Source organism: Haemorhous mexicanus, chromosome 5 (assembly GCF_027477595.1).
Source record: "Haemorhous mexicanus isolate bHaeMex1 chromosome 5, bHaeMex1.pri, whole genome shotgun sequence".
Lineage (NCBI taxonomy): Eukaryota > Metazoa > Chordata > Aves > Passeriformes > Fringillidae > Haemorhous > Haemorhous mexicanus.
The window spans coordinates 36,652,052-36,679,037 of NC_082345.1; the positions used below are offsets into that span (position 1 = coordinate 36,652,052).

Genomic DNA, 26,986 nt, shown 5'->3' on the forward strand with positions numbered 1-26,986 from the left:
CTTTGTAACTATATTCACACCAAGGCTTTTAGCAGCGCATAAATTATTTTAGCAGGACTTGTTTCTAATGTAAATCTCACCAGTAGGTTGTCCAGACTGAAAGCACTTTCTGGTACACCGAGTTTGTGATTTATTAATGTTGTTTCCTGTCTGCAGCATGGTGTATTTTACAAATGATATAAAATTTATTTAAGTTAAAATGCTGTGTAAGTTTAGTTAAGACCGATGAAAGCAATTTTGTGATTTTTAGAAGTATTGTTATAATCTGTACTCAAATAGTCATAATGCCAAACTAAACCTTTTTATGTGTAGTATTCTGCAAGTGTTTACATCTCTCTGTGATGCTGCATTCTGGAAACCAATTATATGAATTAATCTTCTGCTATTTTTTCATAGCTATACCTATCTTATCTCCTGTGAAAATGGTTTTTTCCTTCCTAGATACTTTGGCAATTTTTAAAATAATCTTTGCTTTAGGAATTCTTTATCTAGAATCCACGTTAAAAGATAATTAATCAATGTTGCTTCTCCATTAACAGCGCCTATCCAATGGCTCAATAGACTCAAATGATGAAGCCAGTCAAGTTGTTGAACTTCAGGAGCTGTTGGAAAAGCAAAACTATGAAATGGCACAGATGAAGGAGCGTTTGGCTGCACTGTCTTCTCGGGTAGGAGAGGTAGAGCAGGAAGCAGAGACTACGAGAAAGGAGCTCATTAAAACAGAGGAAATGAACAGTAAATATCAGAGAGACATTAGAGAGGTAAGGAATTCACCACCATCACCTCATATTTCTTGATTGATGTTCCTCTGATATCCACTGCAAACTGATAGAGGCCAATGTATATCACCAGCAAAAGTTGAGCACTAAAGAAAGCCCCTAAACAGAGGAGAGAGAAAATTTAAGTTAAGAAATAGTGCTAGAAATGTATTATTTTCTCTCAATAAATTAAAGTAAAATTTAATTTTCTTTCTTCCTCTTAAACTTGTGGTGTTTCTCAGTATATCATCTGTTAGGCAGATATTCTCACTATGTGTGGATGGTTGGCTTCTAGAATCTATTTTAGTATGCATTAGTTACCTTCCTGTTACACTGGCCTTCAAGAAAAGACTGGGTAGAGTATCAGTGCCATGGTTTACTTGACAAGGTGGAGTTGTGTCGTAAGTTGGACCTGATGATCTCAAAGGTCTTTTTCAACCTAAGCTGATCCTGTGATTGTGTATCATCGCTACAAGAAATCCCAAAGAATTCTCTATAAAAACTGAAGATATACTACTGAGAGTACCTTACAATCCTGTCTACTACAAGCATGAAAATTAAACTGGTATGAAATTACGGAGCATTTTAATTGCATGGTTCCTGATGGGAGTTTTTCTGCTACATTAGGCAATGGCACAAAAGGAAGATATGGAAGAAAGAATAACCACACTGGAGAAGCGCTACCTCAGTGCTCAGAGAGAATCCACCTCCATACACGACATGAACGACAAGCTGGAAAATGAGCTGGCCAACAAGGAAGCCATCCTGCGCCAGGTGCTGCAACTGCATCAGCCAGTTGTTTTCTTTGTGCACAGTGAAAACTGATGATAATTTGCTACAAATTGTTAGGTTAATCTGTTCAGTTTTAATCAACAGATCAGTTAATCTAAAAAATCCTAAATTGTTCAGCATCTAAATTTTGTATCAGCTATTACAGCTGTGACTAATAATTTCAATGTGTACATTCAATGTTGGAAAATAGCTGTGTTTTCTGATAGTCTTGCATAAATGCACATCATTTTATTCCCTAAGTAGTGGAATATCTTTGCTTCTTATGTGACAATTTTGGAATTCTATTTTCTAAAAAATAGCTTGAGCTGAAAAACTTCTTTTCTGCAGAAAAGATCAGAATTTGCATACAATATATTCTAATGATTTTACAGATGAGTAGAGTGCAAATACAATTTTAAAAGCTAAATTAACTGTGAATAATTTAAGAAAGCTTATAATGTGACTGTGCAGCTTTCTCTCATGGTACTTTGTTTCCATGGTGATTCCAAATCTGGAATGTAAACTGAACACAGAACACTGGTTTGTAATTTGAAGAATATGATATAAACTGAAAGCAAACATGAAGTGAATATAAATCATACTGTATCATTCAAACCCAGCCTCAGTATCAGTCCTTTTTTTTTTTTTTCTAGCATGTCTTTAAACAATTTGAAGTGCTATATAGGAAATTAGCCTGTGTGATGTGATGATCTCTGCTTCTTTAATTGCATGCAGATATATTTGCACACACAAGCACGCATCTCCCTGTATCTGCATGTGTATATATGTATTTGATACTTCTTCAGGGAAACTAAACCATCAGAACTCAAACTCACCAGCTTTTACCAGATTTCTTAGACTACTTTAAGAGGTATCTTCAATTGACAGGGAAAAAAACAGCCAAGGATGGAAAAAGTAAGGTACTTGTATCTGAGTTCTTATTGTTGCCTATGTAAGTCATGCTGTGCTGCAGAGTTCTGCCTACTCAAAGCAGGAATCAAAGATTCTAGGCTTAGGCTATATATGGTCAGAGTAAGGTTGATTTGCAGCATTGAGATGAGAAAAGCCTAACTTTTCATGCTTTTTGAAGAATTAAAAAAAATCTACAATCACATTCCTTTTTCACTTTGTTTTGTATTACCTGAACAAGAAAGCAGCAGCCATAAAAAAATCTTAATTGTGTACTGCGTCTCTGTAGTCCAGAAGATGCTGCAGCTATAACAAGTCCTCCTATTTCTCTCTAATAGTTACCACAGCTCACTCAATTTCACCTCTGTAAAATGAGATTTTATTGTAATGAATGAAATGTCAGTTTTAACTTTTCATAATATATGATTGCCATTCATTCAGAAAATTTTTTGGCAATTTATTCAGGAAATTCTATCCTTTCAGAATTGTACTTCTTTCCCATTTTAGCTCGTATGTAAATTTTTCTGTAAGATGGACTGTATCTCCATTTAGAAAATTCTCATTTTACTGGGGCCAGTACTATTATTTTGCTGAGATAAATACCACATCCATTAGAGAAGCTTTTTCATCTTAATTAGAGCAATCTTACAAGTCCTTTTATTCACCTTTGTGAGATCCTTGAGCCCCAAATCAGTAGTAAGACTGCCAGCCTACATTGCTCCGTGCTTGAGATAATACCTCTCCAGTAATTTCTCCCACACTAAGGGTTGTCTTGCTGTTAGAGAGTTTTGCTAACATTTAGCTGATACTTTAGAAAGGGAAGGGAAGTCCTTAACATTTATTTTTATTTTTTATACTTGTTTATCTATCTTTGGCTTTCAGTTGGAAGACAAAAACAGACAGCTGCAAGAGCGTCTCGAGCTGGCTGAGCAGAAGCTGCAGCAGACGATGAGGAAAGCTGAAACCTTACCTGAAGTGGAGGCTGAACTGGCTCAGAGAATTGCAGCTTTGACTAAGGTACTGAGAAATAGGCTCACTTCAGAAGCCCCATTGTTTAACACTGATTTGCAGCCTGATTCCCCACCTTAAGGACAAACAAAGGTAACATCGAGCCAAATTGAAAGAAGAAAATGTTTCTTGATAAGTATGTGAATGGGAATGGTTTCAATGCCATGTTTGTAATTCTTAGCATTTTGATGACAGGAAAAGTAGTTATCTGTAAGCTAGCTATACTTAGCTATACTTACAAGGGAGTCATGTATTTTCAATACAATTGAACATTACTTACTCTAGGAGGACTCATTTTACTGTGTAAGAGTTTCTAATTTAAGGGTAGGCAGTGAGGGAAGTCCCTTTTCTACCAGTACTTAGTTCTTCTGGATATTTTCATATACCATGTATATAAACAACACCTAGTTTTATTGCAATAAGTGCTATAAAATCAAATCCTGGTGGCAGGTGGGATCATTTGTGCAACATAAATGAAGACAACTTGCAGTACATGCTTTCAAGGTTTGCTTTGAATGATTCTCTGTATCATATATCTGCAAAGAAAAATGTGAAACTGAGTGGATTTCAGATTTTTTTTTCTGGTAATTGTTATATGGCTGCTGTCTTACAGAGAAAAAAGAAGATAAATTTTCAGTAGCATGCTTTTTATATTTGGCCTCTAATGCTTTCAGGTGTGCATGTAGTTAATAATATAGCTCAAGTATTATCAGCTTCATAAAGACATATAATGTGGTTTATGCTTTGTCTCTTAAAATCAGATTAAAAAAATGCATTTAAGACACTGTATTATATATAATTCTGGTTTATCTAAGCTTTCCTTTCTCTATTGCCAAGGAATGCTTCTATTTATGTGCTGAGCTGTTTTTAAATTTGATGGACTTTTTGCAGGTCCTATGTTTTCCATATTTAGTGAAGCCTTAAATGCTGAGCAGCTCATTAATAAAGTCTGATTTTTAAGTAATTTAGTTCAGCAGAAGAAACAAAGAAAGGAAGGCTTTCAGTAGTCAAGGGTTTGTGCTGTCACTTTAGGTTTGTATGAATGGGTGTCAGTCTGAAACAAAGACTGAAAGTTGGGGGAGGTGGCGGGGGGAGGAAGGCGAGAAGAATCAGCAAAAAGAGCTACATGAAATACCAAATAAATTTCATTGGATTTTAATAAAAACTCAGGTGCACAGAAGAGCAATCCCTTGGCATTTTAACTTTTTTTCTTCCAATTGTTTCTGATTCAGCAAATAATCATATATTCTAATGCCCTCAGTAGCTTAAAAATACTGTTTTCTATTTTAAGAGGATTTTTCCTGAATAAGTTCTCCAGCAATTAGCCACCAGTAAGTATTTGGCAGTCTCAAGCATGTCTTTTCTTGCAACTGCATTTTTCCTTGAACATATTATTAATGACAAAAATCGTAAGAAGAAATCCCATTTCAACCATGCAGAACACTCAGGGACTTCCATGAGATACTGTTGTTATTGTGACCATAAAGCTGCAGTATACATCCTTGTTTGTCTTCTTACATTATTTCATGGGATGTGGTTAGAGAGCTGTCAACAGAGCTGATGCTCCACCCCATTTCACTTTGATGTACTTGATCAAAGTTTTTACCAAGCAGGAAACTCTGAGAAATAGGTTGTAATGCTGGTTCTGCTCATTTCTCAGTGATTGCATAAAAAACTGAAGACATGTATTTCAGTTAAAATTCTGCTGCCTTGGAATATATGACGTGAAGAAGAATGTCATGATTTGGCCAATAGGCTAAACAAGCCTGTGGCCTATGTGTCTTGTGTACAATTTCTTTGCAATCTGTAGAGCTATAAACTCTGAGCTTTGAGAGCTCTGGAGTTTAAAGTCCATTACTTTTCATGGATCACATAAATGAGGCTCTGAACCTAGGATGCTGTAATCACTGCAGCTTACTTAAGTTGTTTTAAGTTAGCTAGCTGGTGTGCTCTTACATGTGGTCAGCTATTCACTGACAACTACAGGTCCTGCCTGAGGGGTTGAATAATTGATTTTGCCTTGGTTGGACTTTATGCCAACATACCTGCTGTCTGTAGGACTCAAATTACCTGGCTGCAGAGTCCCCAAAGCCTGTCTGCCTGAGCTGTGTGATCACTGCAGTGTCTATGTGTACCAAGTAAAAGAGGAGCTGTCAAATCACCTACTGCTTCTGCACCAAAAAAAAAAAAAAAAAAAGAAAAAAGTCAAAACTGATTCTCCTTCCTTTAGTACTATATCAGTGAAGGTGGCTTCTCTGAGATTAATGGGGTTACAATCATATGGAAGAGGTGAGCAAAAATGCTTTATATGTATTTTAAAGTAAAGTAGTGTGAATTATCGGCTTCGCTGTGGGTAAAATATAAGACCAACTACTTACATGTGGAGATAAACCAGAAAAAATATGTTCTGGATTTGTCTGTGATTATTCCCCACCTCGACCCCAGCCCCCATAGATTTAGAAGTTGCATGTTGCAGTTCTGCATTCAATTTTTTTTATATTCTTGCTCATAAGAAATCTGGGTTGGGATTCTGCATATGAAGGATATAAATTGCCATCCTTCTATCGTGTCAGTTTTTAAAATTAGTTGGTTTTCCTTTTTTTTATGTATATAAGCTCGTGATATGTCTTTCTGCTACTTTTCCATGCCCAAACTAGTTCGTAAGGAGTGAACTTCCAAATATTTGGACTATGAAGTGAACTTAGATAAGTACTCATAAATTTAAATGAGTCATTTGAACTTTTCTTTGGCTTTGTTTTCACTGTGTTTTGCCCATTGGGTGACAACTGGAGGGTTAGTCAGCCTCTGGCCGACTAACCTGGAACAGCATGATCCCATATCCTGTGCTGTCCCGCCTGGCCATCACACTGCTACCTGTCTGGTCATGACAAGTAGCACAGCTCTCAGCATGTATCCCAAGATTTAGATTCCCATGACTCATTGAGCCACCTTCTACTCACTCTCACAGTATTGGTCTGTTTGCCTGCTCTGGAGAAGAGGCAGTTCCTAGTAGAAAGAACCTCCCTCCTGTATTAACTTTTCTTTATCCCACAAAATGTTTATTTTCCTCAGAAGGGACAGACATTGGAGCATCCAGAATCTTCAGATGGTTAGTCTGTCAAACACAGTTTCTCCTTGCATGTGTTCAAGGAAGGGGTCTATTAGGGCCAGGCAGCATCCACCTATTTCCATTCACTCACTCCCACTAGTAGTCCTTGACCCCCTGGGTGCTTGTGCAGCAGAGGTACCAAGTCACTTCTCTGATCACAAGACAGCAGTCAGCATTTTACACCATCATTCCTGTATGCAGGTCACCAGAAATACCAGCCATGCTTTTCAGCTGCACTAGAAAAGCACTGAGATGGAGAAGAGGAAACCATATCATAATAAACCACATTTAGCATAGTAACACCTTCAGTTAATTTTAAAGGTGATAAAAAATGACTTGAGAGTTGGAGGCAAGTGGGACATAATGCTTGTTTTGTGTCAGTGTGGGGATGTGGTTTGCTTTAAGCAGGGAAGAAGTTGCGAAATAGGTGAAAGGAGCATGTCTGCCATGAAAAGGATGGAAGGAGGGGAAAGAAGTTCCCCTGCAAGGAGTGGATATAGTTAATACAGAAACCTCTCTGAGAACAAGAGGGAGAGAATATGATGTGTTAACAGGAGAAAAAAGTTGATAAATCCTCTTACAGGCAATAAAAAAAAAGAAAAAAGCTTTGAAGGGTAAGGAAGCCAAAGAAATTTCACATTTACACCACATTCTGTCTTCTTAAAACACCCCTCTTACTTTGCTTCCCTTTTCTTAGGAGATTTTGCCCTGATAGGAGGAAGAAATGAAAGAAGCAACTTTGACAAAGCTAAATTGAAGGAGTTGCTTACTAAACTTAGGAGGTACAGAAGGTAGTGCGAAATCAAAGGAGGGGAAAGAAGGTGTGACTATCTAGGGACTGAAAGGTTGGGGTTTAGAAAAAGGGAACACCTGAGCCGATTCATTTTGCCACACTGATAACAGGTTAGATGTGAGCAAGTAGCTGTTAACTTTGTGAGCTGTTGCAACTCTGTCACCCTGATCACCTATTTTCACCTTCAATTTCATAGCCCAGTTCAATAATGTACTCTTTGTGAATAACACCCTTATTCTGAGGACAGACTAAAACATAGGATGCCAGTAGAAAAACTGGAGAGTGCAGGTGTTGAGAAAGCCAAGGTCTCAAAACTGGGGAAATTGATTGTACCATTAGAAAAGCTTAGGTTTGTTCCTGCAACTCAGCACAAAAAAAAAAAAAAAAAATTATGGCACCTATATTATGCAAGTGATTTCTGCATCTGAATTTGGATTTCTTTCTTTTCAACTAAGATACAAAGACCCAGAAAATGTGCAGTGCCATCAGTAACAGATGATGTGAAAGCAACATCTTTTTTGTGGGTGCATTAGCAGCAGGAGCACTAGCAGAGTTTTAACAGGGCTAGAGATCGCACAAGCTGCTTTGGTATTCCCTCACTGCAGAGTTTTCCTGGCTGTTACTACCTTGTGCTGGCTATTCCATGGCCTAGAGAGTGCAAAGTGAACATTAAGACTCATGCTGGTTTCTCCTAGGGGTCAGGCATCATTAGCTTTTGTCCATATATTTTTAATCCAGTTTAAGATGCATGATTTCCCAAATCTATTTATAGCTGAATGTCCTGGCTAAATGCTTTAAATGCTAGTTGCTGAATATCCTGCAATATGTCTTATTAATCCTTCTGTACAGAGTAGGAGCAAACAGGCATGCAAGTCTTACAATGAAGAAAGAATGTAGGGTAAGGTCTGCCAAGCAAATCATGAAAGCTCTACTTTACAGTTTTTTACTCAATTACTTCCTAGTAAAACAATTTGGAAGAAATCCAGCTTTTCCTTAGGACCTCAGTCCACCGTTGTCTGTGCTGTCTCATGTGTGTCTAAAATTCTGCTGCGAAAGCACAACAAGCACTGATGTCTCAGTCTCTGCCACATGCCTCAAACTACAAGGCTGAGATGGACACAGTATTTTATAGGCTGCCAAGTCTCTCAAAGAGCTTGTTCTTTATAATCTCTGGGTCTGACTAAGACAAATGAGCAAAAAAAATAGCGTAACTGCCGCAGGTATACCAATCCTAAGTGCATGGCCTGGGGGAGTCCTTAGGAAAGGATTTGCAAATCCCTTAGCTAACAGCTGGCTTGCTACAGGAGAATTTTTGTTTGAAGGGGTCTCTTTGAGACCTGGTTGTGGGTCTTCTTCAATGTAAAGGGTGGTGGGAAGTGTTAAACCCCTAATTTTGGGAGTGTGTTCCAGCTAGGGACACTGGTGCCTGGAGGTCTTTGTTGGCAGGTGGGTTTCTGCAAGTCAGAGAAGATGGGAGCAGGAACATGTGTTTCTGTCTGCCCTTTTGATCCCTATCCCTGCTGCAGGGGGCTGTGCCTGCAGTTGGCACATAATAACCCGTGGTTAAAATCACCAAGCAGCTATAGAGCCCAGAGTAGATACTAAGTCTGTGCACCTGTGCTTGCTCTCTGCCAGACAAGCACTTGAGCCTAATTGTTGAATATTTTGTCTTTAAAAAATTCAGTCCTTTTAGAGTAATACAGAATAACACTTTCAGAACAAATGGTGTATAAAGGAAACATAAAATATTCTAATACATCTGCAATGTTTAGAATATGGACATTTGTTTTGATTCTAAGGCATCTTGAATTTTAATTAATTTTTAAGTTTACCTGTTATACTAAAGAGATGAAAAGGTAGCATATACCTTGCTGAATTATTAAAGCAGCAAAAAGTTAAGAAATGATAGGTAGCTATAAGAATCTTAAGGGAACATCATGTTCTTTCAAGAATGTTGTCCCTATAAGAATTCAGATAACATACATAATTCTGAAAATAATTTCATTCCTTCTCATTTTCCCAAAAATTGTTGGACCTTATACTAGAATTATTTTCTGCATTGAAAATATCTGCTAGACAGGTAAGCTATTATGGCAAGGTTTGGACTGAAAAATTTACATTTTAGTTAAGAAAAAAATGGTAAATGATACAGCTAACTAGACAGACTGTCTTTTCAAGGACGTGTTAGCACCACATTTCAGAGGTTGTGAATGAGATCCCTTTGAACCTAGTGATTTTACTTTGGTTTTCTTCATATTTTGCATTAAGCTGCAATTAAGTGTATCAAAGTGATGCCTTAAGCTTTAGCTTTCATTTTCCAGATTCTGTACTGCATTTGTATATAACTCTGAACTTTATATAAAGTGTTAGCAAGTTCTCCTCACAGTTTAGTTAAACAAAACAATCCTCTTCCAGCCTGAGAACCAAGAACACCATTGCAGCTTCAGGCCCAAAAGTTACAAACAGTGAATTGAGAAGAGCAGTCTGGGACTTCATAACCTGAAGCTGTGATTGGACAATTACCCCAATATGTAAATGGACCAAAACTTATAAAAGTGTAAAAACTCATCTTGGGTGTAGCCTTGGCCAGGCTCTTGTACTGCCCAAGGTGTATCCTTTGAAGGCCTTCAATAAATACCTACTTTATTCCTTTAACACTGCCTAGCCTCTGTTCTAGGTGGCCTCTCAAGGCATCAGAAGCAGTGAAGTTTTAATAACTTGCCCTTAAGTTTCACAGTCAGCTAACACAGCTTATAAGGGGTTTAATTTTGTAGGAAGGTGCCCCCCAGTGGGTTCTGTATCTCCCTCCATGGAAATGGCTTCAAAAGAGCTAGAATTACTTAAGTCTTCCCAGAGCTCTGGTGATTTCAAGTCATCTCATGCCCCTTGGAAATGCATTAAGGAGTGGCCTTGAACCAACTTTGCAGCCAGCTCTCGAAAAGGGAAAAATTCTATTTCCTACAGAGCAGGATAAAACTTGGTCACTCTGTGGAAAGACATCTGTTCTGCTGTCATACAGACTTAACTTTTCCAGCCCTATCTCTCTAACTACCAACTTGGGAGAGGAAGGAGTGCATTAGCACTGGTGTGCTGAAACCAACTAATAAGCAAAACTGAGAGATAAGTTTAAGAAGACCATAGAAGTATTGTTGCTGATCCAAATTGTAATAAACAGAAAAAAAATCTTCAGCTAATAAATAAATTCAAGTACATCACAATATGCCTACTTCATGATCAGAAACACTAACTGCACTTCTAAATTAGTTTAATTACAAAGACTTTCCCTTAAATTTTGTAAGAATCTGAGTTGTATGAATATACTATGAAAATAATACTAATGGTCTTCAAGGTTAAGCAATATACTTGTATTTATACAAAGCAGGATTTTCTTATGTGGATGTTTTCATATCAGAAGCTGCAGTGTATGTTTATAAATTACTAGATCACAGGATTGCTTTCTGTATGAACTTTTGGTACTGATAGTACTACTGAATTAAAGTTACGGGTAATTTTAAGTTATGATGAACATCTGGCATTACTTTGATACCTATTCCTAATTAATCCGACAAATCATTAGTAGATAAGCCTATAAAAAGTAGTCTCACAAAACACAGCTGTAAAATTAGTATATCTTGTGCATATTAAAGTTTGCTCATCTAAAGATGGAGTTCAGATCGCTTTTTGAGAGAGGGTGAATCTGACAGAGTGAAATAGCATTTGACAGGCGCGAGCTCACAGCTCAGTCATCAGTAGCACTCTCTGTATGCCTTATGCACATTCCTGTTTCCATAGCAACAAAACTAATACAGCATTTCCCTTTCTTAAAAGGGCTTTTTTAGTTTTTGAATAATAATATAGACTTGTTTGATATGGCAATAGCATGAATATTCACGTTTTGCCACAAATGACCTAATTAAGGTCAGCTTCCATCAGAAATAGTAATGAATCTTTGGTTGGATTACCATTTCTGTACTCAGTAATAACTTTCCATTATTATTAATGAATTTTTATTTATAGGTTCTTCTTTTATCTGATTACCTTGATCTTCCAAAGAGATCCACCAGGGTGGATCTTTTCAAAGGGATGAAAACTATATTGTTTATTCGGATGAAAGGCCTTATATCATGTATTCTAGAATGGCATATGAAAGCTTGAGCCTTGTCTCTTTTGGCATTCTTTCTGTTTTCTAGAAATTAGGGAATGTACCATGACATTTCATAGTGGTGTAACTGACTGATCCATTACGTAGTATTTATGCATTGTAATCATTCCTAAAGAAAGGTAGAAGAATTACACAGGAATTTATGATGTTGGCCTCTGAGGGTCTGGTTCTGGTGTTCAGTTTACCAAAATTTAAAAAAAAAACCAAAAAAAAAAAAAGGAAAAAGAAAAAGAGAGAAACAACATTAGATTAGACAGTATCGCTTTGAATCCACTGTGTAGTCATGTGTCATCAGCCAGCCATCACTAACCTTGTACTTCCATGTGTAGGTTGATAGCTTCTTTAGCATTCCATTATTTTTAGTTTCTCCGCATCAACTGCATCTTTTTCACCAAGTATCAGTGTAGTTTATTCCATGTAAAAAAATCTGTCAGCTAAAAGTATTAAATTTTCAGTCACACTTTTCTTTTAAGCATTCTGTGCTGTGTTCTGTTCAGTGTCAGTGTCTTTAGTTCTGATTTTTCAATTTTGTCCCTCTCCTTTTCCTTGACTTGTTAGTCTGATCCAACCTCTTCTACCTCATCTGATGATTATCAATATGTTATGGAAGCTAAACTACAAGAAATGATCTCCATACGTAGGAAGGTAGTCCTACTGGACTTTACTTTCTATTGCTGAATAGAATCCATCTGATTTGTTTTCATTTTATTAAACTTTTTTTTTAAATTGATAATCAACCATCGTGCAGTTCAGTGCTTCAGGAGCTTACAATTTTACGACGGCAGGTTTGTGTTCAAACCATGCACAGTCTGCATGTTACATTTGGCTGATTTCATTGCTCATAAATAACTCCAATGTTTTGCTGATGCTTGGATGTAACAGGCCTTTGTAGCTGACACATTTCAAGCAATGCTGTTCAGCTGCCTGTTTAAATAAAGTTTATTTTCGGAAAACTAAGTTTGCAGTTAGTAGTAGCTTGCTTTATGTTTTGTTTAAACTTAACTGACATAAAAACTTCCAAAGGCACCTAAATTACAGAAAGAGTCTTTCTATTTTTTTACAGGCAGAAGAAAGGCATGGTAACATTGAAGAACGTATGAGACACTTAGAAGCTCAACTTGAAGAGAAGAATCAGGAACTTCAAAGAGTATGTGCATTGCAAACAGCTTCTGTGCACTTTTCATTTGCCAGTATAGTGCTGCCTTATGTACTCCATCACCCAAAACTGCCTAATTGTAAATGTTCTGTTTGTAGCAGTGATGGCAGCACCTTCCTACTTTACTTCACCATCTTGATACGTTAATTTACATCCAGTTGCAGAGTTGGAAGCATTCTGCTGTTACAAAAATGGATGTGCATTAATCAGTAACTGTAATTAAATTTCCTATGAAATTCTTTTAGATGGTTATAGCTACCTTTTTTTTTTTTTTTTCAATGATACATATCTGTACTGGTTAATTGTGGACCCTACCAAACTGTCTAATCTATTCTACATTAAAGGCAAGGCAAAGAGAAAAAATGAATGAGGAACACAACAAAAGATTATCGGATACTGTAGACAGACTTTTGACAGAATCCAATGAGCGTCTGCAACTACACTTAAAAGAGAGAATGGCAGCACTTGAAGAAAAGGTAAGTACCAAACATCAGTGTAAAGTTTAGCTTAATAAAGATTTCCCATATGTTCTACTTTTATCAGGATGGAGGCATCATGCTGATTTTGTATTACCAAATATTACCACAAATGTGGTCCAACTTACACATTTGACTCTCAATTCAAGAGTGGGCTCAAGTGTCTTCCCAGATGAGCTGCAAAATGTCTGAATATTTTGAGTCACGTGTTTATCAGCCAAGAGCCTGATGAAGAGCTTGGAAAGGACCAAGGTGTGACAGGCTGCATGAGGCAGTGAGAGAAGGTGGATGAGAACAGAGGAATGACCACTTTAGATGTGCCATCACTTCAGTGTTTTACCATGCTGATTTCACCTCACTTCCTCTGGGAAGAGTAAAATGCTGTCGCCACAGGAGAAGGAGCATCTAGCCTTGGAGAGGGAATGTTACTTACAGATTTTCCACTATGTGAGACAATGTGGTCCTGCAAAATTCAAAGCTACTGACCTTTGTATTTGCTTTCTTTAATCCCTCCCTCTTCTACTTTTTCACCTTCTGTATGGTCTGAGGGGAATCTTTTGGTGTTTTGCAGAAGGTATTTCAGAACTTCTCAGATGATGTGCTTCTGGTTAATATCATTGAAAAAATATGTGGTATGGAGCAAGAAATAGGCTCACCAAAAGAAGTTGTTGGGAGAATTGGTGGTGTAAGGATGAGGCATTTGCTCAGTTGAACCAAGATACAAATTTTTTGCTGGTCTAGAAGACTCATGTTCCTACATGTTTGAATTCTTGTGGCATTTAAAATTTAGTATAAAATCCAACTGAAGCATTGAAGAATTTTTATTTTGAAGTCTAACAAATATGAACTTTGTAAACTTGTACATGTACATAGTGATATCTAATACATTCACATATCTCTAATTTATTTCTTGCTTAATTTTTTCTCTTATTTTTATTTCTAGAATGTTTTGATTCAAGAATCTGAAAGTTTCAGGAAAAATCTGGAAGAGTCCTTACATGATAAGGTGCTGTAAAATACGGTGATTTTATCTGGTTTTATCAAAATATGTAGATTATTTGGAAATATGTATATGGAATATTAATTATCCAGCTATTATGAAAAGTCTTCCTAACATAAATGAGGATTCCTTTAATCACCTAGATGCAATAAATAGCCTCAGAAGGTCTCTGAGCTAAGTTCATGGTTGATATCCTAGCCTCAGGAAGTCAATACCAAAATTCATGTTGATTTCACTGGCTTTGGAGTTTTTCTTCTATCAGTTTTAATTCTGAAAAAGTCTTTTTTAACAGAGATGTATGCGTAACTGGTTGCACTTTCATAGTGAAGAAGGTAATTTTTGGATTTTATGCAATTCTTTTTAACAAGTGCAGTGGCATTATGCTAAATATAGCTGAAAGTGACCTTTCTTCATTCCTTGCAAATTAACTCTTAATGCTGTTTAGTGCATCAGTCAAATTGATTATAAATATTTCTTCCAAGAAGATATATTCCAATCCCAGATTCAGGATTTTGTTTTGAAGCTATTCCTGCCTTGAGTGCAGTAACATGCACAAATGTATTTGCATTCAAATTCACAGAAGTGTTTTTGCAATGTATTAAATCCCTGTGAAAGCAATTGTAGCCAATTTTAAAAATATAACTCCATTCTATACTAATATAAATATATTATATGGCATCAAAAATCCAGACCTTTGAGAAAAATACCAAAAGAGGTATCTGTTAAAAATATTTTTACTTTCATCTACATTTAGGTAACCTGTAGAGATAGGCAGCAAGATTAAAGTACCTAAAAGGACAACCTGTTTCAGTGTCCCACCACCCTTACCATAAAGAATTTCTTTCTGATATCTAAAACCTACCCTCTTTCATTTTAGAGCCCTTGTCCTGTCACTACATGTTCTGATCCCAGAGCTTCTAAGTGTCCCCCATTGAAGGGATTATTTGTTTCACATTGATGAAGAATCTGATGAAGCAATTTCAGATAGATGGACATAGCATCAGATACTAACAATCTCTAAGTAACTTCCAAGTGTTACCAATAGAATATCAATCATCTCAGTAATTCTGTTCAATCAGGAAATATTTTAAAAATACTCTAATACTATTTCAGTAATTATATACTAATAATTCAGTAGTAATAGTCACTGAAACTGATATTATTTATAGATACATTATTTTTAGATATTAATTTTAGATATAGAAGCCTTTTCCTAGCCTTTTGCTGTACTGAACTTTTTCAACTCTAGGAAGAATAGTGTTATATCTTCATCCCATGCTCATTCTTAATTTGTTTTAAAATGCTTTCATTTCACTTTATTAGATAGATAACAATTATTTGTAGAATTTGGGAGCAGTGCTGTTTTCCCTAGTGGTAGCTGTAAATAGAGGGGTTTTTTTAGTTAGTTCCAAAAATCCAGTTTTATGGCAAAATTGTCATTTTTTTGCCAGCAGCACCTCGTACTATTGTCACATCAACTCAACAAGAGCAAGACATACAGCTGCAGTTCAAGTAATCTGAAATGCAGTTCTCTCTAAGTCTGGGTCTCTGTCAGTAAATAGAAAGGCCAGTATGCAATCCCATAGTGTCATAAACACAAGTAGGGTGGAAAAGATGATCTCAGAGATCATTGGGTGCAACTGTTACTCTTGCTCTCTATAGGGCAGGTGATGAGTCACACAATGAACTGTGCCTGCCTTTATGGTATGAAAAAAGTAAGTTTCAAGTACAAACTTGTCCTTCCGGCACATCCAGGCAGTGGTAAAACAGCAGAGTGCTATACCACCTCCTTTTGATGTGTACATCTCATTAGTAGTAGTGAGACTTAAATGAGCTTCCTTTTCTTATTACAGCCAGTGTTACATTCAGTATATCTTTGCTTTCTTGTTTAACTGTACAAGAACAATATCTCATAAAATAAATATATTTTGTATCACAAGTAAGTATGTCTTACTCTTCTCATTTCCAGGAAAGACTTGCTGAAGAAATTGAGAAACTGAGGTCTGAACTGGATCAAATGAAACTGAGGGCTGGCTCTTTAATCGAACCCACCTTGTCAAGGTAATATTTTGTGACAAAAGTTTTCTGACTTTAAGTTGAAATAGACATAAATGTAAATGGCAAGTATTTACAGAAGGGATGTGTTCAAGCCACGCATGAATGTAGCCATGTATTTCTTTTAAAATGTAAAATCTGTGCAGTTATTATTACTGTTGCTTTTCACCTTTTTCGTAGGTAAGCATGGCCTTACATCAGTGAGTATACACTGAAATATTACGGAGATTAAAAAAAGTCTTTTAAATTATGAAATGTTTTTAAAAGTATATCCAAATACACAACTTTTTTTCCAGACCTTAAATCTAAATTAGAAACAATCCTCTTTAATGCTGAAACTGATCAGCATATTTATGATCATATTTGTTCTATAAATAATATATTTTCTTTTTCTTTATTAGCAAGGCATAAGTCAGCTGTACTTAGTGTGTAGCAAAAGACCACAGAACTTCAGCTGAATGTGAGGACATTATTCAGGGAAATCTGAAAACATCATAATCAGACATTAAACATTGTGCCTCTTTTTGATGGAAAATCAATATGGGAAGAATAGTGAGAAAAATGCCATAAAAATAACCACTAACAGCTGCAAAGAATTTATCATTCTAGAAAGTTCTTCTTGCTTAAAAGTGTCCTTTGATATTAAATTGTTGCTTTATTGATAACTGTGTGCCATGTGCTGTTTTATAATAAGCAACATACTAGTTTTTAAAACGTGCCAGTGCACCTACCAGACAAAGCTCATGGACCAAGACTGAATTGGGAGCATTGTATTCATCTAAAGTTACTCTTGTTCAATGGGTTGGGTTTTTTTCCATCAGCTATTTCCTGCCCATTGGTGTCCTCAGACATCTTACTCAGTACCTGGACATGGTTTCTCCCTCAACCTTTTATTATTTCTTGCAATATTATTTTTCTATATGTAAAGGAGTGTAAGCTGATGAAATTCAGAATGTGATGCTTTTAGCTTTTTGAATTTTTGTTCCCTTGGGAATGTGACTACAGGCACACAACACATTTTTCTTGAAAGTGCTTGCTGGGACAGAGGCTACTGAGCTGCTGCAACTGCAGCTCTGGTTTTCGAAGCATCCTTGGAGAGCAGCAGCTTTTCTTGCTGGGTAGATGAATATCATTAGATTGTGCTCTGTAAACAGGAGCTGATTAGCCCTTGTCAAAGAGCTGTTTGAACTTGATAAGCTATCTAAATATATTGGGAATTCAGCAGGTTCCACTAAACAGTGTATTTTCCCCTATGTAACCTGACCTCATGAAGCTCCCAACTCTCTCAGGCACAGCAAGCTCTGAGCATTAAATACTTCCTATTCTCAGCCTGTATTCAATTCTACATTGGCTGGAGTTTGTGCTTTCAGGAAAATAATGAAGCTGGTCAGCAGATTAATATCTACAGCTGGAGACTGGAACCTGGACTGTTTCTTTTTTCCTGCCAACTTGCTTCACAACTGCCAAATATTATTGATTATGAGAACAAAGTTCTATTGAAACAATTACTGTATACAGAAGATAAAAACAGTCACTTCCCTATGCGGGTTTTTTGTTACATTTCATTTTTTTACTGTGATCATGCTATTCGTGTATTTTTATGTGGACATTGCAGGTGTGATAAGAAACAAGCTGTTCAGGTCTCTACTTCTGTGGTCAAATTCTCAAATGGTGCTTGGAGCCTTTGCTCTTCCACCTTGGCTCCACAGCCCATGGTTAGGATGCTTTTATTGCACCATGTAGTGAGCTTTTGGTGCTGCTGTTTGATTAAGGACAAAGAGGTCAGGGACCACTGTTCGTAAACAAGAAAAGAGGTGCTGAAGTCATCCTGTATAAGCCTCACTGCAATATCCCAAGACTTAACAGGGCTACGGGAAAAATTGGGGGTTAAAGCACTGAAAGTGTCACCAAATAAAGATTAGTAATTCCTAAACAAGGTTAAATATCACAGGTCAGTTCACTAATATTTTCATAATGTAGAGCATAGACTTACAGCAGGAAAGCTTTAATCGATATGTTCACTTATGAACATGTAACATGCTTAGAGTAACCTCAGGCATATTTATGAATATACAGGAAAATACATTCAGCTGCCAGTTCTAATTATCCTGAAATGTGCTTTTTCCTATTACAGTTTTGGACAATAAGTTTTTCTATGCATAGCTTTCATTTAAAAAAATCAGAGGTTTTATTATTTGGTTTCTCCCTAAATTTTCTCATACAATTATTTCAATTTTTAACTTTTAAATTATGTTTTGTGATGTGGTTTTCTCCTTTATTATGTGACACATGAAAGTTTGTTTGAAAAAAGAAACCTGTGTTGCTAGACAGAAAGTCATTGGATTGTTGTTGTTATTCCTATTGCTCTCTCAGTGCACTTATGTAATTCTGTTTATAGACCTCATCTGGACACATCAACAGAGCTGAGGTACTCAGTGGGCTCACTGGTTGATAGCCAGTCTGACTATCGGTCAACTAAAGTGATAAGGCGACCTAGAAGAGGCCGGATGGGAGTACGCAGAGATGAACCAAAGGTTAATCCCCAATTTCTTCTCATACATCTCCTGATAAGACAATGTGTTTGAGGCTGTTAAGCTTATAGTATGTGGGGCTTTTTTCCAGGAAGAAAACAACAGCAGAAAAAACTACCCACCAAACAAGAAAACCCAACCCAGAGAGCAGGGGTTTTTCAATACCTGCTCAGAGAGCTGTTGTACAAAATGACAGCAGAAAATGTTTGAGTTTAGACATCAAAGTTCAAACATACTTGATTATTTGTCTTTCCAGAGTGTCTTTTTGTATAAATTTTCCTTATAGTAATTTGATACCCAAATTACAATTATGTGAAAATACTTTATGCAATTTGCAGTAATACTGCGAGCATTATTGGAGCGCTTATAACTGAATAAGTATTTTGAAGTTTTAGTTGCTTTCCTTTCCTATTTTTTTTTTTAAGTTCAACTTAGCAGTTTTCCCTGACATAACCCATAGGTGTTTTAATTCCTGCTCAGGTGAAATCCCTTGGCGACCACGAGTGGAACAGGACGCAGCAGATCGGGGTCCTGAGCAGCCATCCGTTCGAAAGCGACACCGAGATGTCGGACATCGATGACGACGACAGAGAAACGCTGTTCAGCTCCATGGACCTGCTGTCACCAAGCGGCCATTCTGATGCCCAGACCCTGGCCATGATGCTCCAGGAGCAGCTGGATGCAATCAATAAAGAAATCAGGTGTGTAGCCTGAACCAGCTGTGGTGCACTTAGGGTTACAGCTTCAAGCTTCCTTTAGTGCTTGAGTTCAGGTAGCATTCATGGCAGTTAGGAAACAGCTTGTTCATTAGAGGATTGATAAAGTGTCTGCTTTCCAGAGGAGAGTATTGTGTGAAGATAAGAACTAAGTCTTTCTTTCCTACCATAGAAATTTCTTTCAAAATACATTCTAAGTGAAGAACTGTTGGCCAGTTGAAGAAAAGTAAGTTAGAGGAGGCTAAGACATGGCAAATTTCACAAATTATTGTTCACAGTCCTTGTATCAAGGTCTTTTTCACTATTATACATGACTCCACTTGCTCAGTGACAGTCTCCTATCTGAAATGTTTCATTTCTGTGCTCTTCATGCTTTCTTCTGGCAACTATCCCTATGTTAAATCTAATATAAGCCATGTATTCTAAGGCATGGTTTTGATTTTCTCTGTAGACACAGAATATGATTTTTCATGCTCCAAGTTGGATTATAGTGCTTGGATATAGGTAATGAATAGAATATATCTTAATAATATCTATGCAAATTTAATGGAGCGGTAGAGAATCAAACTACATGTTTTAATGAAATGATTGTTATAAATGAAACCATATTTCAAGACTAAAGCATTCTTACATGTTTTTCAGAAAGGGCAACTTTAAAAAAAACTTGGTGTATGAAAAACATCCTCTCATTAGCGACTGTTTTCCTGGAAGGAGATGAAGGAAATTATAGTAAATGTGCTAGGGACTTTCTGGTAATAGTAGAAACAGAAATACTGTGGTTAGAAATATAATCAAAACAAGACAGACTGATTTGGCAAAAGATAATCATTCTCTGATCAAGGTAACTTTAAAGGAAAAACTCTGTTGGAATATATTGAATTTGAATAATTTTTCTGTATAGGGAAAAACCTTTTATTCTAAATCTAGAGCTTTGCATTTTTTACTGTCCCAGAATGTGTTTGTTGAGATAGAATTACACTGTTTTCTCAACTCTTTCCTACACCTGTCAAGATACACAGTCAAAATGATATTTTGGTGTTGGGAAGGTAAATAAGTGTAAGTATAATCTCCTTCAAACAGTGTGCATAAAAGAAAGAACCTTTTCCATATTTTCTGTTATTACAAAGAAGTCAGCACTGTGGCCAGCTCAGGAAGCTGTTGATACAACATTTATATTTGCTTTTAAACAATACTAGTCTTTTGTTAGTTTAACAAGTAATTCAGTAAAGGGCTTTCACAAGTAACACTACTTGCAGGTGACATATTGGGATATTATTTGTGCCACCCTGAATCAGGTCACTGTTATCCAGGGTCTTGCCTCAGATGTTAGGTAGAGCTTTACCTCAAAAGGGAAGCAAGGGTGCATTTTTATACAGCCATTTTTTACTGGAAGTCTACTGAGAATAGTTTATTTCCTCAGCTGCTCATCTTGTACTAAAGTATAGGCTTTTATTAGCATAGCAACTGTTATTAAAGGGCCAGATATATAATTTTGTAAATTTTTATGCAGTTCAGGAAAATCATTCTACAAGGATAGTCTTACAAACTATACTGCATTTCATATATTCTTGGTTTGTTTTATTTTAATTGACGAACATGATAAAGGTTTATAAAATTTTTTGAGATCTCATAAGATATTAAAAATATCTCATAAGATATTTTGCCTTAGATTTGTTTTATTATGCAAGATTATTCAGGATTTAGATTACTAAAATGAAAAACATTGTTATAATTCCCTTTCAAAATATTACTGGCCTTTAAGTTTCTTCCCTGCATTCTTTCAAAAAGAGCTGCAGGTGTTTTATACAAGTTCTGAAACTGATGTTAGGGAAGAAGATTTATCACAGCACAGGAGTTTTTTAGGTTTCTATTTTCAATATATTATGGTTTAATTATTGTACTTGCTTAATTTAATTCAGAAAAGTGTGGTTCACAGTTTCAGACTCCCCAGACTTTGTATTCTCGCATTTAACATTGGTCTCTCATAATTTTTCCTCCTCTGTGCAAAAAAAGACTACTCTTAGCACAGGTTTTTGGGCAAAGGTCTTATAAACAAATGTTTTATTTTAAAGACATTTTTCCATTCTAGGTGCAGTCACAATTGAAAAACAAAACTAAAGAACCCAATGGAAGCATCCTGTTGAGGTGATAGATGCTTAAGAAGCTTTTATTGCTTGCTAACAAGAAAGTGATTTTAATGAAATTCACTTAAAAACACAGGGCTTTAGAAACAGCTATCATTTTATTCATCAAATTGCTGGGGTAAAACAGACAATTTGCTTTACATGTTCTCTTGTTTTATTAATAAGGATTATTTAAGCAATTCCCTTCTTAAAGGCCCAATTTCATTTGACTCTTAACTTTGTGATTTATCAAAAGATAAGCAGATGAAGCCAACGTAATCTTGGAATTAGTTATCTGTGGTAAATCGGATTGTTAACCCCCCTGCCTGGTTCTAGCTCCTTTGCAAAGGAACCAATATTCCTGAAATGTCATACATCAAGCCTCGCTGTTGGACACATTCTTCAAACAGGTTTTGAAGATGGAGGAGTTGAGAAAAATAGTTTGATAACTGGTGATTAGGAAAATAATGTTTGAAAAGGGTCTTTTTTTAGTTATCTATGAAATTCATCTTTGTTTTCTCTTACTTTCAAATCTCATTTGAAATTAAATGGTTTTTTAGTTTTGTTCTGGGGATATGAAGAGACAAATACAACAAGAGCATTCTTCTTTTAATTAATAAGGTTAATCCAAGAAGAGAAAGAGTCGACAGAATTGCGTGCTGAAGAGATAGAGAACAGAGTGGCCAGTGTGAGTCTGGAAGGCTTAAATCTAGCCAGAGTCCACCAAGGTACCTCCATTACTGGTTCAGTGACAGCATCATCACTTGCAAGCTCATCTCCTCCCAGCGGGCACTCAACTCCCAAACTCACCCCTCGCAGTCCAGCCAGGGAGATGGACAGAATGGGGGTCATGACACTGGTAAGAAACCTTATGACAGTATTTGATGTGATATTTCTTGTATTAAATACTTAATCTTTTCACTGTATGACTGGTTCATCTCTATAATTCTTCATTCACATCTTCATCATCTATAGAGATAGCAAATTCTCTTGAATGTGGACATTTGGTGTCTTTGGGCTTTGTTATAGTGGTTTTGAGCATTGCATGATTCACTAGGGGCATGGTGACAGGATTACTGAGGGCCTTCAGCACACAGGCTTGGGAATTAATAAGAAACAGAACTGCTCACTGGAATTACTTGTATGTAAAGAATGTTTACTAATGGAAGGTTCTTAAGTGATACTGTTATTACACAATAGTCTGTGGAGCTATTGCTGAGTTTAAACTTCCAGGAAATGTCTAGAAGACATTCAGACATTCCACCACTTCTTACATTTTGATATGCTTTTATATTTGGTATACTCTTTTATACTTGCAGTGCTTTTATACATTCTATATGGCCATATATCATACACAATGAAATGAGTTCTTTGGTTTCCAATAATTCATTTAACTGATATATTTCAATATTACAGATGTCTCACACATAGACATCAAATCAGCATGAAATTACTGTGCAAATCATTTCTAACATTGCTGTATCTTTGAGGACACATTGAAAAATTTCTGGTTCAATTTGGAAAGGGATTTACAAAGAATTTAATTTTGATCCTAGACAAAAAGAAACAGTACATCTGTCAAATATTTAAAGATAGGATGTGTCAACATATTTAAGATGCACAACTCTGATGCTGATCTGAGTGCAGATGCAGGGTTCAGTGCGAGCTACAAAGACACATCTACCAAAAATAAAAATGCAAAGGGGGTTGCGCAAGACCCATTCTAGTATTCTGCCGCTGCCAAGTAATACTGAAGATGATAGGTGAATATGTATTCATTTCCTGAAAATGCCAATCATTTTTTCAGTCATGGTATTTGGTGATGATATTTTGTGGTTTTACTTGGTGGGATACCAATATATTTGTAATATTTGATAAAACTTCTAAAAAAAATCTCTGTTGGGGATAACGTAAGTACTTATATGAAAACTCAAAAAGAGAAAATGCTACTATAGGCTTGAAATTCTTTGCTAAGTTATGAAATTGAAGGAGAGTGTAATTTTAGGAAAAATACAAAAACCTACTTTCCCAGAATGACATATTTTTCAGGGGTTATTTTACATTATTAAATCAAATGTATAATTATTATATATTATGGAGAGTGATTAATCTTTGCTTCCCACTTCATGAATGTGAGAACAACAAATGTGAGGGATTTTTTTATGCTGTAATAATATTTATTAATCTTTATTTTTTGTTGTTTTCACTTTTGTTGCCAATCTAAGCCAAGTGACCTGAGGAAGCATCGAAGAAAGGTATGATACTGGGGTTTTTTAAAGTTGGGAGAGCCCATTTATCATATTCCTCTGCTCTTTAAATAACCAAATCTTTGGTGGGGTCCATTGCCAGCAACTGCATCCGCTTCTCTCCTTTTCATTTTATGCCTGAACATAATCATTAATCCTACCTGGCATGGCTTCCAGGGGTCACAGCTAAGCCACAGAATCAAGGCCCCCTAAGTGATATCTTGGGGTAGCAGCCTCAACAGCACAAACTTAAATAAGGAATGTTTATTTTTAAAGAAGTATGGACACAAAAGCACCACCTTCAAATGTCTTTTAGCCATTCTTGTTGCTGGAGGAACTACAGAGAGATTCCTTGAAATATTCTGGAGCAATATAAATTTGCTTACAAAACCGACACTGATGATGAAACCCCATGACATTATTTAAGATAAATCATTTTAATGCTCTGACAAAATTCCTTTTTCTCCATGCTTGCTGTTAGGCATACTGACCATTCTGGTAACTCACTGTGCAGAGAGTGGTTATGTTTATGCCTGTATTCACCTTCTCTCTTACACCCCTGAGAAACTTAGTTAACCTGAATAATCCTGTTTACTGCAAGGGACCCGCTTACACCTAAGATTGTCTTCATGTTTTGACCCTCACCAACCTCTTCAGCATGAAAGGGATGAACTACTTCCAAAAGCATAGTCTCATTTCTTTTAAATATCTGTTTTCATCTGCCATATTTAGAAATTTTGTTTTCCCAACAGCATATTTCAAAGAAAAAAAGAACCCTTACAATTTGCTAGAAGCATTGCACTTGAAATCCTACGTGTTCCAGTCCACTTGACAATTTCATGAGGTGTGTATTGAAACATTCTTGAAAAGCTAATATGCTCTCATTGGAGTCTCTCTCCCCCAGATTGCAGTAGTTGAAGAAGATGGGCGTGAAGATAAAGCCACAATCAAATGTGAAACTTCTCCTCCTCCAACACCCAGAGCCATCAGGATGACTCACACCCTTCCTTCTTCGTACCACAATGATGCCAGAAGGTAAGATGTTTGTAACATGGGTTGGTACTTCAGGGTTTACCACATGTTATTGTTTTCAAGTCATGTTGTTTAACTATTCCAAAATTCCATGATTTCTTCCCTGTTTCTCATGTAATGAGAGAAAAAACCCTACCCATTTTCTGCTGCAACAACCCTGAAAATATTTATCAGTGCTAAAGTACATGCTGGGTAATTCTGTTTTGAGGTACAATTTTGATGACTGCTGGAAGTAGCAATGCTACAAATCCTAGAAATAAAATCAGAATGCTGGCTAGTGTATTGTTCATAAATTGTTCTTTGCAAAGCAAAAATATTAATTTTCAGCCTTGCCTGACAGAGGAAATGTGGTCTTCTGTTGCTCTATATGTTGTGTCAAATAATTTAAAGATGTGATTTTTTCACTTTTTGGGAGATCATTACTAAATTATAACCAATTAATTTATTTGCAAAGCTGCTCAGAAGAACATAAAAATGTTGACATGTTATTGATTCTATTTCTTTATTATCATTTTGCAGTAGTTTGCCTGCTTCACTGGAGCCAGAAAGCATTGGTCTTGGCAGTGTCAGCAGCAGTCAGGACTCCCTGCACAAAGCTCCCAAGAAGAAAGGAATCAAGTCTTCAATAGGACGATTGTTCGGTAAAAAAGAGAAGGCTCGACTTGGACAGCTCAGTAAGGAATTAGTGGTAACAAGCTAAGGTTACTGTTTCACTGCCATTTTTCCATTTTTAATTTTGCCTTTTTTTTTTTTTTTCAGTTTCCAATTTGCTCATGTTTCTGTTTTGTCTGGCAGAACTTTCCCATTAAATTTCACTGTTATCAGCAGTTATATTTGTCATGAGTTTGCCATGACTGTAACATAAATGAAAGGAGAGTTTGGGCACAAATTACTGGTCACCTACTTCACTGAACCTGGTGCTTCAACTGTCTGTGAAATTAGGGTAGCATTGGTAACACTGTATTCTTGAATAACCACATAAAGAGGAGGTGAGAAGTTAATTAGCAATAAATGGCTCTAAATGGTGTACCTATGTGATACAGGAGGTCCTTGCAAGCAAGTGTAGCTGCTTTTCAGATTTCAGTGTGTTGATAGATGCCCTCTATTACCTATAGCTGAATGTCCTCAGGATAACTCTTACAATTATGCTGCTCACAGTAGTGCTTATCTTTCTCCCTACTTCTTCTGTCCTTTTCCCTTGCCGAGACTATTTCATTCGACTTCACTCATGGCAAAAATTTTCCTCTGCCTATTTCTATATGGGCACATGCCAACACAAGTATCAAATTGTAATAAATGTGTCACTAAAATTGAAATACTGGCTCTTTCCTAGTCATGCAGATGTTACATAATACAAATTTGTGAGGCACTAAATGTTACGGCCATGGTGACCATGTCACACTTGTAAAAAGAATTTTAAGGCCTTGCAGTAAACACTTAAGCAGCAAGCATAAGCCTGAAATTAAAAACCTGTGTTTTTCTCTCAATATGTCCTTATCACAACAAACCCATTTCTTAATAGTACAGAATAAAAAAAGATAGTACTGAGGTCAAAGTATCAGATTAAAACTGAAAAACTGAGTATTCTTCATTTATACTCCAACTTTTCTCCTCTCTGCCTGTGAAAACCATCTGTTCTTGAAAAAAAAACCTATCTAATTTCTAATTGCCATCTGAATTCCCCCTTTTTTTTCACTATGAAAAGAATAAAACTGATTTATTCAATCTTTCAAATGAGAATCTATAAATGAATCTTTCAAATATACCTGTATGCCACCATCTGCATTTTTGGCTAATTTTAAAACGTTAGACCGCACCTAAAGTTAGACTTTATAAATTCACATTTACATTCCATACAACCCTTTTTATTGATACTGATGGTTTATGCCTAATAATCTACAATTTCTCAGTAAGTCAGAAACATAGAGGACAAAGATGCAATAAATGTGTTGGTCCTCCCTGCAGTTCTTTGGAATATGGAACAAAAATGAAACAAGTTTCAAAGACTATCTCAGGAGCAATGAAATCTGGCAATTGATTAATTTCCTGATACCCACCATGATTAATAACACTTACAAAGAATTTGATAAAGCCTATTTGTAATTCCTCATACTAGATCATGAAGTTGCTAAAAGATATTA

At 36.3% G+C, this 26,986-nt stretch overlaps 1 protein-coding gene across 1 annotated transcript in view; it reads left to right on the forward strand.

Moving 5' to 3' along the window:
• Positions 1–26,986, forward strand: part of PPFIA2 (PTPRF interacting protein alpha 2) — a 104,307-nt gene that overhangs the window by 38,442 nt on the left and 38,879 nt on the right. Inside the window, exons 4-16 of the mRNA XM_059846854.1 lie at positions 540–761; positions 1,386–1,532; positions 3,321–3,455; positions 12,574–12,657; positions 13,011–13,142; positions 14,086–14,148; positions 16,112–16,203; positions 18,596–18,731; positions 19,209–19,429; positions 22,189–22,426; positions 23,793–23,822; positions 24,718–24,848; positions 25,365–25,519. Of these exons, the coding sequence (XP_059702837.1) occupies positions 540–761; positions 1,386–1,532; positions 3,321–3,455; positions 12,574–12,657; positions 13,011–13,142; positions 14,086–14,148; positions 16,112–16,203; positions 18,596–18,731; positions 19,209–19,429; positions 22,189–22,426; positions 23,793–23,822; positions 24,718–24,848; positions 25,365–25,519 (1,786 nt within the window). The remainder of the gene's footprint in view (positions 1–539; positions 762–1,385; positions 1,533–3,320; positions 3,456–12,573; positions 12,658–13,010; positions 13,143–14,085; positions 14,149–16,111; positions 16,204–18,595; positions 18,732–19,208; positions 19,430–22,188; positions 22,427–23,792; positions 23,823–24,717; positions 24,849–25,364; positions 25,520–26,986) is intronic.